Raw genomic sequence first — 13,691 nt, 5'->3', positions numbered from 1 at the left:
AAACGGGTGAGACAAAAGGAATGTTAACCTTTAGAGGAACAATGAAACTGATAAGAATGTGGGAAACACTTGGACATAGTGTCCATCATATCATAAATAAAAATCCGGAAGCCTGATGACTCGTGCAATACACTGTTGTATTCACTCTTTACACGAATTAACTCTTGAATTGGATGCTGAAAGTCAGATGAAGAAACGAATTAAAATTTCGATAAGGATTGCAAGTTGCTCCAAAATAAACTTCATTTCAGTGCATTGTTTGAAGAGTATGTATGGGTTGACATCAGTTTTACCTTGTGATGTGCTTACGTTAGAGGATATTTGTGGTTGTACAAATGAAACAGGAGGACTGAGTGAAGTTGAAGATATTAATTGTTAAACCTTTGAAACCTTAAATAACGTCGGATAAAATAAAAAATAAGATAGGTAACTTTGTTTTTATTTATTACCTATTTTGTTTTAAATGAATAGTAATAAAAACTATACAATATATAAATAAACAAATAATTAAATAATAAAAACTCATATTTAATAATGAATGTAATACTTTATTGTACACAAAAAAGAAATTTTAAAAAAAATTTAACAGAAGAAGAAATATAGATAAAATTTTTGTTCATTATTATCAATACAATCTAAAAAGACAATACAACTATAACTAAAATTCCAAAATCATTCCAAATATTACAGGTGATTCAAGAAATTCAAATTCAATTAATTCCAAACATTACATTAGATAATTCCAAACATTACAGGTGATTCAAGAAATTCAAATTCAATTGATTCCAAACATTACAGAGAAACTTTACATTAGATAATTCCAAACATTACAGGTGATTCAAGAAATTTTTGAAGAAGCAGCTGTTGAACAGGAGGAATATGAGAGGAACAAATATTGGAGAAAAAAAAAGGGTTGCAAAAGAAAACTATGCAAATCAAAGTTATAAAATTATAATTTTGTAAAATTGTTTTGAATTAAAAGTATTTAAATTTTTAAAAAAAATTAGTTTCTTAAATTATCAACTAACTGGAAAACTATGCTAGATCATTACCAGAGCTAGGATGTCGATCTTCTATAAGTTCTTAATAAGCATGCAAAAGAAAAACAAAAAACTATTACAATTGAGACAAAAAAAAAAGGTAAAGTGCGAAAATGCAAAAAAAAAACTATTTTAACGCTTGCTATTTAAGAATTCGTAAAAATAATAAAAATTAATGAAACGTTTAGATGAAATCAATAACAAATTAATAAAAAACCGGTCCTAATAATATCCTGTGCAGAAAAATTAAAGACAAAAAAATGTTATCAGCATCCTAGCCCTTGAAGCTTTACTCGTTTCCCACTTGAAGACACAAATGGGAAACGTGATCTATATAGTTTTTCAGTGTGATGTTGTGATTTGCAGAATGTTCTTTTGCAATCTGTAATTTATTGTTGATACAACGATATTTTTTCCTTTGTTGGGGTGGCCGTGCTCTGCCATCACGTAGCATCATAATGCTACCTTCATTCTCGGCCTGAATATTTCGCAACAGTGTAATCATTGCGAAAATATTCAGCCGAGATAGGCACGTTTATTTATTTTTGAGTGCCACCCCTCAAGGTTGTTATTCGTCCTCTCATTTCTACTCTCATAGTGGTTCCAAATGGACCTAAAAAATAAAAAATTATTTGAGTATTATGATATATGACAAGCAAAAATTGTAAAGCTTTGATTTCACCTAAAAGAAGATAAGCCATTTCATAAATTGGAAAAATGAAATTATTTGCCACAATTTAACCTTTTGCTAGATTTCCTTATAACTGAATATTTCATGCATCCCTAGCAGTCAGATATAAAACTATTTTTTTCCTACTTAAGAGGGCTTCTATACTTTAAATAATTTGCGATAAGTTTCTTCCACTGTATAGAATCAATCTGGGTAACTTTAAAAAATATTTAAAACAAAACTTCAACCTTCATAAATTAGATATTTGATAGCGTCATATGATAAAAACATGTAACATCTTTATTTTTCAATACTGTAGTAATATATAAATTACATCTTTTAAGCTTTTTTTTCTTCTGTAAAGCTTATTATTAAATACCAGGTTTTAAAGACATTTCAGATTTTTGAACTCTTACACTCTATACTATACTACTTGACTACTATATCTTTTAAGTTTTTTTTTTTCAGCGTAGAAGATATTTTCAATGGTATGGGAGGGTGTATTTTTTCTCCATCTACGAAATGCCTTTATTTATAAGGTTAGAAAACAGAAAATTTTGTATCAAAACAGTACTCACTTAAATTTTTTGTTATTTTTGCCTTTCAACAATTAATACAATCTATTTAAATTTTCTAAAATTCATATCTAAATTTAATGCGTGTTATATTACTTTAGAACAGAACTTATATTTTGCTTATTGAAGGACAGCATGCATATCATAAGTTACGTATTACAATTTCAGTTTTTATAAGTAATAAATGAAAATACTCACAAGTCAAATTTAGATTCTCCTTCATCTAAATACGTTCTTGCCATATAATCAGTCATTTGATCTGTAGCAATCCCTGGAGGAGCTTCGTTTTCCAGCCAGATGTAAGCCTCGCCCATCATTTCTGGTGGCACTAATGGAAGTGCCACCAGTCTCTTATTCCATTTTTTTGTTACATCGTCATTTTTAAAATTGTGAACTAGCCCCAATTTTTGCACCTAAAAGAATTAAAGATGAATTAAGAAAATGTTGGCTATTTTTTTTGTATATACACCAATCTGTAACCAATGTTTATATACTTATTTAACTAATCTACTTATTATTTTTTATTAACTATACCACATTGTCCTCTACCAACGCATTGACAGAGCTCGTAAGATACTGAAATGGGGGCACAAAAACTTAAAAGATAAAATATTTAATTTCATTAACTCAAAATATCTGGTGTCAAATGTTAATTTTTAAGTTAAATATAACTTTTACAATATTGATTTTCTTACGTTTTTAAAGACCACATAAACCCTGATAAAATATTAAAATGCATATGTTTACTTTCACGAGTGTAAAATCCTTATCAAAATAATGATCAAGACCCAAATGTAAAACAGTATAAATCCTCCTCAGACCCGAGATAAAAATAAAAGCTGGATATTTTATAAAAGGTACTTAAATAGTTGCTTAGATCATTATGAAGTAGAAAAGTACAATTTTTTTTTGTATTTCTTTTTTGTAAAGGCTGGGGGGGAGGTATCACATGTGATACATGAGGACTGAAACACTACGATCAGAATTTTTCTTAAATATCAAGTAAGATGGTTTTAATTACTTTTAGACTTTTAATTACACATATATACACAATACATAGCTTATTTTTCATGCAGAATTTTTTTATTGTTTTGTGGCAACATTAAAAACATTTTTTATTTTCGTGAAATGCTTTGAAGCAATTTCTCGATGCTGTGAAGCATAAAAAAACCTTGCAGTCTGTGCAGTGTACAGTTGTTAAGGCCGAGCACTTACTATTTCTGCACCTGCTTCGATGAGCCCTATCCCCAATCATTTCTGGCATGTGTCTAGCCTCTTGGCTGCGGGCTGCTTCGTGCGGAATGCTGGCTCTCACTCTACGCCTTGAAGGGGGCTCATCATTATCATCTTCATCATCGGTAGGGGAGGAAATTCTAACAGGCTTTTTTAACAATCCGTGAATGAGAGTAGTTGCAATATCTAGCCTGAATGCAAAATAATCTAAAATGTCCTTCTTTCTTTCTCTCATTTTATTTCTGTACGCGAGCCACGCACTTGACATTACAAAATCGACCATATGGAGAATAACTCGAACTGTCCATTTGTTGGTACGATTTTTCATTCTGTAGTAACTAATGGCGCGATCGAGGTGATCGACGCCACCCATGTAATCATTATAATTTTTGACGATTGCTGGGCAGTCAACTTCTAAGTACTGTTTGTCCTTTTTACTCCACCTTGAGCACTTTGTGACTGAACCTTTCCCGTGTTGAGTTGACAGTAACAACACACTTTTGTTGTCAAACCATTTCACAAGGGAAATATGCTTGTCTCCTCTCACAATTTGGTTAATAGATCCTCGGCCCTCTCGTCTCATTTCCGCATCGGTTTTTAGCTGTATCAATTTTGGAACTTTGTTTTTCATCAAAGTTCCAGTCGCGTACAACTCTCTGTTAAGTAAAAGGTCAAGCAGCAATTCTGAAGTAAAATACCGATCAAAATATATTGACGAGCCTGGAAATAAGGAATCTGAAAGCTTCAGCACAATTTTTCCTCCCAAGTCCATAAAACTTGTATCCTCAGGCGATGATACATCAGTTCCTTTACCTTCATAAAAGATGAAATCTAAAGGTAAGCCATATCGCACCCTTGCTACAAAAGTGCCTCAACTCAAAAAACTACGTTTTCCAGGAATTGCAAAAAACTGTTCCCGGGCTGACTAGGCACATTTTAGTATTTTTGAATTTGTCAATATGAAGACCGATACATCTCAAACTATGATCGTTAGTCATTGTTCTAGTTTTCCCATCTTTCCGACTCAAAATTCAAATTTTTCAAGTTACGACTGTTTTGATTTCTCACGTACAAAGAATGGAGTAAATTATTTTGAGTTGGGGCACTTTCGAAGATTGTTTTCTGGACATATGACACTCTTGATGACTTAAAATGAAAATAGCTTTTTAGTTACGACGTTTTGTTACTGCTCCATCATGGATTTATTTTACGTTTTTAAATGATCTAATAGAGATCAACTAGGTAGGTACAATACAATGGGTAATGTGTGAATAAAAAAAGTTGCCCAAATTAATGAAAAAGTAATAATATTTTTATTTTTCTCAAACAAAACTCTTTGACGAATAATAAACTGTGAAAAAGTTAAAAACAACAAGAACGATAAGAATAATTAAATAGTAATGCTAATGACTACAGTTTCAGTACACTCATATTGCAGATTATATTATATTATTATTATATTATATATTATATTATTATATCATATTGCTGCTTTCACTAGATTCCACACGAGATCTGATCATTTTTTGTCTACAAAATTATTATAATAATATAACGAGAAAAACGTTAATCAAAAGAACTGGTTACATAAAATAATAAAACCTGGTAGGTAGGTACCACTTAATTTAACAAATTAAAATGTTTGAAATTAATATTCTTCTATCAGGCTCACAACTGGTAGCACGTGGTTACATTTTACAAACTTATTCAAGAATAGTTTTAGAGAAAGAGTTGTAATAAAACTTTGGGACTATGTTTTTATCAACAAGATCTTGGATATCTCGTTTTTTATTGTCAGGCAACGGAATCTTAGCTGAATAAGCCTGAACCAACTGGATGGTATTCAAATCTTCTTTAGATCGAGTTTTCTTCTTGTTGCACATGTCTACCTTCTTGAAAGTTTCGTCACTGTAGGATGTTTCATAGAAGAATGAACGAGGTTGATCTTGTTCGACGCGAAGTATCTTGATGTCTTGCCACTTTATTTTGTTCTTCTCAGTGTCCATATTAAAGTTTTTACCCCATTGCTCTTGCAGCAGTTTTAAGTCATAAAAATCGAATGTGAGCTCATGAACGCGGTAAGGGGGACCCTGTTTTTTCGCTGTCTGAATCAGAGTCACGTACTGTGCAGGTACGTAAATCGGTGAGGATTTTAGATGTCTCGATGTCGCCAAAAGTGACACATTTTGAGTTCAAACCAGCAAATGTTTTTCACTCATTCATCAAAAACGACATAATTCAAAATACGAAACAATCCTATTCCACAAATGAATCATCTAAAATGCCGCAATTCAAAATCACTCAACTGATCACTACCAATTGAAACAAAAAAAACGCCACAACTCGAAATATAACAGTTTAGAAGATAAACGATACGCACGTTACTCTACAACGGCTGGACGACAACTCAAGATGTGGCATTTCAGTGGAAGGGGTCCTATGCATCTTGATAACAACAAAACGCCATAACTGCCCTCTGGTGACTGATTTTTCAATGCAACTTCTGGCTCTTTTGAAGATTGGTAGAGACGTGTAAACTACGTCTAATGACGGTCATAACTCAAAAATTACAATTTTTGAGTTGTGGCACTTTTGTAGCAAGGGTGCGATATGATGTGCACATAACAAAAACTTTTATCCCTACTGGGTTTGGTTTACCTCTTACATATTGCCGCATGGAAACCTGCCCATGAAAAGGGATTATCTGCTCGTCAATTGACACAATTTGCGGTCTTTTCTGTTTTAAACAACGTTGACGTACTTTATTCAACATTGGTCTGACTTTCCAAAATTTATCTGCTTCTCTTACTTCATTCGGTACATCATTGTCATTTAAAATTTTTAAATTGCTTCGAAGTTGGAAAAATCTGTCTCTAATAATGCTGTCTGCAATTATTGGTATCCGTGTGGAACTCTCCCATATCATTCTTATTCTGGGATACCCATAGCAGGACAAAAGAGCACTGCAACCTATGAAAGTCATCATTTCCTCCTGTGACGCATTGAGGCTCTTGCCAGTTCGTATTACAGATCGAATATTGGTGAAATTTGCCAAGTCTTCAAAAAAACGTTCATCTAAATATTCCATAAAATATTCTACAGGTGAAGTACTATCATATTCAAAACATTCTACCTCCTTAAAATCAAACGAAACTGGATCAAACTGATCTGTATTCATTCCCCACTGGGTTGGAGCAGAAGAATCAAGTGTTTGATCTTGATCATCACCATCATCATCGTCGATTTCACTTCTATTATCACTTTGATAGTTCTCTTCATCAGACAATGAGCTACTTCTAAAAAAATCTACTTGGTATCATAAAGAGTAAAAGATGTAATGAAATAATTAGTGAATCAAACGTGGTCAGATAATTAAAAATTTAATTTCACAACTAAGATAGTAGGATGACATTTAAGATACTGAGATATTTAAAGACACTAAAAAAATTGGTTACGTATTCCACAGCTTTTTATGTTTGGTATCTTTATCCTCTTTGTAGTGACTTATAAAACATCAACACTATTTTAGATAATCTAAGTTGAAGTCACAAGAAACAAAAAAAAAAGACAATCAATAATTTATACTCTTTTTTCAAAAAAGATAGTATGAAGTACGCTAAGTAAATAATCAGCTGTTTTGCATTAAATAATTTTAAACAGCTGAATGTTTTTAATTTCTTAACAAGGTTTTATTTTTAGCTAGCAGACAATAATTCTTTAAAAAGAACTTGACTATAATTTGAAAAGGAAACCTAAATTAAATAAAATCTAAATTAAAGTTCTAAAAAAATTATTAGTATATTAATGAAGAAATAATAAACGTAAAATGGAAAAGAATAAGAATTTTAAAATGTTAAAATTTTATTAAATAGTTGGTAAAATAGTTCTGCGATACACTTCCGGAAATTTCTTTTAAGATTAGGATGATATAGGGTAAACCAACAAATGAAGGAGCATTTCATAGATATTTCTTAGAAATAAGATTTCAAACCCTACATTCAATCAATCAACCGTACTACCGTTGAACCTCTAAGCTATTTCCATTTGCAGTTCCATAAACGAAATGCATGTCGGCTTTTTCCTAATTAGAGAAGGGCAACATCTTCATATGCGTTGCTACCGCGAAAGACAATGCACACTCTAATCAGCAGCTTTTATGTATGAATCGTGACGAAAATTTGCATACGAGCTCTTCTTCCCATAACATGCAAATAATAACTCGCAATCAGAACGGAGCTTTCAATGCTCTCTCGAATATACCCAAATTCAACTAAATGTGCAAGAAAATTATTGTTACAGTTTCACTCTTTACATTTAGCTGAATGTGCTTCCTCTAAGGTGTTCTATTTCATGACTCCTTCCATCATTGCTCCAGGATGTAAACACCAGGGGCAGCCAAAATAACCATTAAATTGGTTCATATTCTGTCAAACAGGTGTTTGTTTTCTGCCACCTTTTGCAAAAGTTCTACTTTAATCATATCTATATCCCATCCAATATTTTTGCTTGATAGCCACTCTTGAATCGAGGAACTAGTCGGAATTCTCTCCACTTTGACTGAGTGGTAGGAAGTATTATCCATAACAATCACACTTTTCTGTCTCAGTTTCGGTAAAACTTTTTTAAACCAATTTTCAAAATGATTGCCGTCCATTTCTTAATGGTGGTCACCACTTTTTTTTCCTATGAATATACCAAGAGCACCTGAAACAAATCCTTCTTCACTCCTAATATGAGTGATGATAAGTCTTCTTCCTTTTCCTTTGGGTTCAGCTAAGCCAACAGTCAAATTCGATGATAAAGTTTCGTAGCTCGTTTTGATCACAGTATCTTGCCATGATTTACTGGGAAATGGCCTTCATTAACCCAGGTTTCATCCAGATAATAAATTGGAACATTTTTCTTCTTGTATTCTTTATTGCGACGCAAATAATTTCGCAGCCACAAAATGATATCGTTCCTCTCTAAAACAAGAGAAGTTTTTTTTTATTTTTCTCAAAAGAAAATCCCAAGTCTTTGAGAATTCGATAAAGAGTTGTGCGGCCAATGTTATTTCAATTATGTCCTTATCTCCATTTATTTCCTTTAAAACTTTGTCCAAAGTCGGTACTCCATTTCGACGAAAAAAAACATGGATTTTTCTGCGAATGCAGCACAACGTAAAATCATCGTATTTCACGAGTCTTGTGCGTTTACCTACAGCTCCAGGTGTACTTAAAGGATTGGATGTCTTTTTTTCATTCTTCAAACGATAAACAGTTCTTTTTGAACAACCAGTAAGTGTAGCAACTTTGTCGCATATTTGAGTGATGCTTTCACGTGGACTTTCTTTTCTTAGTTGTGAATAAACATTTAAAATGTTTCTGCGAGCACCACTTTTTATAATTTTCCCGCGATTTGATGGCGTAAACATCTTTGTCGGTGATAGTCTCTGACATTCTTAAAATGTTTTAAAAAAAATAAAGTAAGGAACTTAATGACTAGCTTGCTTGACCTTTTTAATTATTAATAAAGATTAATAACTTACTTATTAATTGATAGCTTTTTTTCTTTTGTAACAAAATAATACAAACTAGCAAAAAAAAAACAAGCTAACATTTAGTAATTAGCAACAACAAAAGATGAAGAAAATTTAACAAGGAATCACAAAAAAAAAACAAAATTTAAAAAAATTAATAACTATAAAAAATGAGCTAACAATAACTAACCAGTTAAAAACAACAAATTAACAGTTTATAACTAATAAAAAACAAAAGAACAACTAATCGATGCGAGTGAAAGAAAGCGAAAAAAGAACTGCACAACAGAATGGAACGAGCTGGCTGACCAGCGTAGAAACTTAGCCAACGCGCTAATTCCTTGGCCTTGAAAACTAATCCAGCGCCAAACTAAAACACCATCTTTGTACATTCGCTTTACTGAGACGGTATCTATAAGTTAAATACATTTAAACATGAAAAACTTCGAATGTATGTTTCAAGATAAACTCTTCTTAAAACTGCAATTAATTCCAAAATAGAGAAGAACTACTTTTCAAAAGCGGAATATTACATATCCTACCCATCCCTGCAATGCCAACTTAAGGTGGAATGGACTATAGTTGGACTATACTAAATTACACTTTTTTAAAAGAAATGCCTTTTTATCCGCTGACTGTAAAAATTCAGAAGAAAATAAAATTTCCTCCATAGAACAGTGCGGGGAACAGGCTCGGGGCTTAAAAGCCAACGAAAACCAACAATCTGACTATCTAAAGCTTGATAAACTTCATTTTTAATAGCACTTTTATCCTCCTCAGTCGCTTTAAATTTCTTTGGAGGAAACAACTCCTCGACACTGCAAATTTTATTAACCTTCTTAGAAGGCTTCTTAAAATTCCAGCGACAAAGCTGATCAGTTATCGAAACATTGTGGTGTGCGTAGATTAATGCAGCTGCCATTTGATGACATCGTGCCATACCCCTAGGACATGCACATCTTGCGTCTTTGATAAAACCATCTTTTTCAAACATAATCTAAAACAGAAATATCTGTATTACAAAAAATTGCTGCAGTTGCTTATTATATTCAAAGATATAGTTTTGTTAAAACTTAAAATCAGGGATCAACAAGCTTTTTCTGATAACAAGCCAAAAAAACTAAAAAATATCATGTGGAAAAGGAACATAAGAGTTGTAAAGGTTTAACTGTGTAAACACAATAATGCATCAAATTTATAAAAACTTATGGCTACAAACAAAACTAGCAAAATGAAACACTTGAGGCTCACACTAAAATAATAAGCAAATAGAGCAAGATGTCCAGTATATAGTTAAAAGAAATTCAGATTATAAAACAACTGAAAAAAAATTATCACTTAATTTTTATCAAAAAAGACTAGACATTTTTTATAAGTTTAAAATGTTAAAGAGACAAATCATACATTTAAGAGCCAGGACATCCCTTATTTAAGAAAGTAAAATTTAGAACAAAAAGCAAAGTTTTAGAACTATTCTGCCCTATCTTGTTTTTTATAATATATTTTTCATGCTATCATAATGTGCACAACTTATGTTACTCCCCTATACATTTAAAATAAAGAGATTTTACTTCCCAAATGCATATTTATTTCTCGTATAAGTTAAAAACACAATGTTCAGCACAAACTGGAAAAAAAAAAGTACAAGCTTGGTTCTTTTTTTTTCCTTCTTAAGAGTCTTACCAACTCCTCACCAACAAAAATTATGGGAAAATAATGTGACATTCAGAATAACATCCGGAGAGGTAACATATAAAAACAAATAATAGCATACTTGCACAGCATATACTTTATCCTTCTTACTTGCATCAATTTTTGCCTCTATGATACCATCATCCGCTTTATATGAAAGCGAACTTACATGGTTTGCTTCAACAGCATTCTCTCCTCTTTCAATTAATTTAGCTTCATCAGAGAAAAACTTTGCGATATGGAAGAACTTAATAACACTTTTTCTTGCCATTTCAGTGGTTAAATTCTACTCGATATTAAAATATTCACAAATTTAGATCACCCACTTTTCACAACATTAGAAACGCCATATTGTTTACTCTGTTCCAAACAATGTTTGGAACGAGGAGAGCTAGTGACGTCGTTGATGACGTAGATCTAACCCTGTCAATGGACTATAGAGATAAGATAAGAAAGGAATTTCCTGTTTGACTCATAGCCCACGTGATAAACCCCCGGAACATGACCTTGCAACTGTAATGTATTGACTCCGCCCACCTACCCACGACGAATTTTGTTTTTCCCTGTTGTGGGTTTTTCTTTTGTTTGAGACGAATATGCACTTTTCTATTTTATTCCTCTCAGGAAAGATTTTTTCCCTTAAGAATCTGCCAATTACAAAAAAATGCAATATTTTTCTGATCAAAATTAATGAAAAATATTATTTCCGGATGCTGAAATAATTCGTTCATTCGGGGTTTATGACTGTTTTTGCTGGGGCTGAAAAAAATTCGTTAAATCGGGTTCTGACTGTACAAGCATAGCACGACTTTTAATAACTTAAGTTCAGGTAAAGCAATTTTACAAATTATTTCTTAATAATGTATTGCATAAACTTATTTTTTAAGGTAACAAAAGAAGATTCTTACCGCATCATATTCACACCCTTGAATTCCGCACTAAAGAAATCTGGATTCTTTCCAAAAAAAGAAAATAGAGAAAAGGAATGTATCATCGATAGATTGTCCGATTGACCTTTAACAAAATCTTTCTCCACTTGCATTGTACTAAAAAGTTAATAGTATTTTCTCAAATAAATGCGATTCAAATTAAAACGCCTTTGTAAGCAATAACACTTTTCCCTATAGAAAGCTTTGGTTTAACTCCTTCCGTTTGCTTATGACGTCAAAATATAGTAACTCAGCAAACTCCGCCCCATTTTGTGTCACATGAAGTTTGTTTCGTTTTGGGCTAATTTTAAGTTAAATTTTTTTTTAAAATTCAGGTCAGTTTTTTAAATTCTGAATTGATTTTAGAGAGTTTTAAGATATTTAAAATAATCAACATACAGCGATTACCCAGCGCATGCATGTTCCTCATTGACTTATAAAAAAAAAAGACAAATCTATTCAAATTCATCCCCGCTTCCCAGGAGTAGCTAAAATAATTTTTAAATTTGTTATTTTTTAATTTAGATAATACAATCCTTACGCATATTGTCTAAATTTTAATCTAATGTTTGTAAATAATATTAATAAGTTCGTAAACTTTTAAATTTACACACAAAAAAAGTCTGATTTTGCTTAAGAAATTCTTCCTAAATTGACAATACATATGTTTATGTTATTTTAATTTAAAACTGATTACAAATTTAAGTAAATTTGCCATTTCGGAATGAAAAGCGATGCTTCATTTTAGTTCAAAAAAATTACTAAGACTGAAAAGATTAAAATTCTTTATGTTCTTAATTGAAATAAAAGTAAATGAATTAATAAAAAAAAATTTTGAATTTTAATGTTATAAACTATATATATATATATAAACAGAATTCGACAATATTGAACAAACAACTATGAACTATTTCCCTTCATAAGGCAAAAACTAAGTTGGAAAATAATTCATTGAAATTTGAGCCACAGCTAATCATTACAAATGAATATTTTTATTCCAAAACAAGCTATTATCAAAATTTGTTATTCTAAAATTGAATATTTAATGATTTATTTTTGATAAAGTCAGTTATCAGTTATTAACTGAAATTTCCAAATGGATTTAAACTTATGAAAGTTAAAAATCTTGAGTCGTTTTTTAACTTCTCATTCAGCAAGCTGCACTCTTCGTAACTTTCCATCAGATTCAAAAAGAAGCATGGCTCTTCTTTTAAAACTTCTCATTTTTAAGTCATTTCGCTGTTGTAATCCACATGAGATTTTATTAACTTTCGAATGATGAAAACTGCTTCTGGAATAACAGCATAAAATTTTTTATTTTGCGTTTTTTAATTTTTCAAGAATATAATTTAAAAAATTACAAACTCAAACCCTGTAGTTTGATGCAGATGTTTAAAACTTTTTCATAATTTCTTTAGAATTTCTTTTGTTCTTGAATTCAATTTTCGGTTTCGATCGTCGCATCCAATTTTTCTGCTGTGTAATTCACTTGTTGATGTCTATTAAAACTTAAGCTACCCATCTTGTTACATTCTTTTTTTTTCTGACGTCGGCCTGATGTAATTTTAGCAACAAACTCTTCTAATTAATTGCATTCTTCATTTCTTCTTATTTTTAATTATTTTTGCTAATGAAATTTTAAGCAAATTATTCTAAATCTCCAAAAATAAAATTTTTAAACATTCTTGTAATAAATAAATTTTCCCTTTGATATTAAATTAATGCATGGAAAAAAAATGAATAAAATAATTATAAAGCCAACTTAAAAGTTATATTAGTATATACTATACACACAGTATATACTATAAGCTATAACCTATTTAGTTATAAAACTGTGTGATACAGCGGAAAGTTTACCTTTCAAGCAGGCATAATGCCTTACACTTTTTTTTTGTCCCGCCTGAGTGGGAACACTTCTTAAATGGACGTACCTCCTTATATTTTCTTCCTACAACATAGATTTCCTTATTAAATGCTTCAAAATTAAAAGTCATTATTATGATATTTTAATTTTTCAAGATTAAGAAGGAATTT

At 31.2% G+C, this 13,691-nt stretch overlaps 2 protein-coding genes and 1 long non-coding RNA gene across 3 annotated transcripts; all 3 read right to left on the bottom strand.

Moving 5' to 3' along the window:
- Positions 1–1,174: 1,174 nt before the first annotated feature.
- On the bottom strand, positions 1,175–2,920 carry LOC147803418 (uncharacterized). Its single transcript, XR_015429068.1, has 2 exons — positions 2,484–2,920; positions 1,175–1,653 (listed from the first exon to the last, which is right to left on the bottom strand). It is a non-coding gene; the product is annotated as an uncharacterized LOC147803418 (long non-coding RNA).
- Positions 2,921–5,563: 2,643 nt separating this feature from the next.
- On the bottom strand, positions 5,564–6,828 carry LOC107441950 (piggyBac transposable element-derived protein 3). The gene has a single exon (XM_016055369.5). It carries the CDS (start codon positions 6,694–6,696, stop codon positions 6,079–6,081), a length of 618 nt encoding a protein of 205 aa, XP_015910855.5. The 5' UTR covers positions 6,697–6,828; the 3' UTR covers positions 5,564–6,078.
- A 2,065-nt stretch (positions 6,829–8,893) lies between these two features.
- On the bottom strand, positions 8,894–12,409 carry LOC147803417 (uncharacterized). Its single transcript, XM_087151088.1, has 2 exons — positions 10,811–12,409; positions 8,894–10,033 (listed from the first exon to the last, which is right to left on the bottom strand). Exons 1-2 carry the CDS (start codon positions 10,997–10,999, stop codon positions 9,644–9,646), a joined length of 579 nt encoding a protein of 192 aa, XP_087007214.1. The 5' UTR covers positions 11,000–12,409; the 3' UTR covers positions 8,894–9,643.
- Between the last annotated feature and the right edge of the window lie 1,282 nt (positions 12,410–13,691).

This window comes from Parasteatoda tepidariorum, chromosome 9, assembly GCF_982258835.1.
Source record: "Parasteatoda tepidariorum strain Cologne lab strain chromosome 9, Ptep-v5.0, whole genome shotgun sequence".
NCBI classification, from domain to species: domain Eukaryota; kingdom Metazoa; phylum Arthropoda; class Arachnida; order Araneae; family Theridiidae; genus Parasteatoda; species Parasteatoda tepidariorum.
The sequence above is the reverse complement of the archived record's forward strand: the minus strand, read 5'-3'. Positions and strand labels throughout refer to the sequence as shown.

Excerpts from the sequence above, each read along its gene's own strand:
- LOC107441950 (XM_016055369.5), bottom strand. The coding sequence starts at position 6,696 with ATGAATACAGATCAGTTTGATCCAGTTTCGTTTGATTTTAAGGAGGTA.
- LOC147803417 (XM_087151088.1), bottom strand. The coding sequence starts at position 10,999 with ATGGCAAGAAAAAGTGTTATTAAGTTCTTCCATATCGCAAAGTTTTTC. Across the intron at positions 10,034-10,810 it reads ATAAAGTATATGCTGTGCAA|ATTATGTTTGAAAAAGATGG; the intron begins GTATGCTATTAT and ends TTTCTGTTTTAG.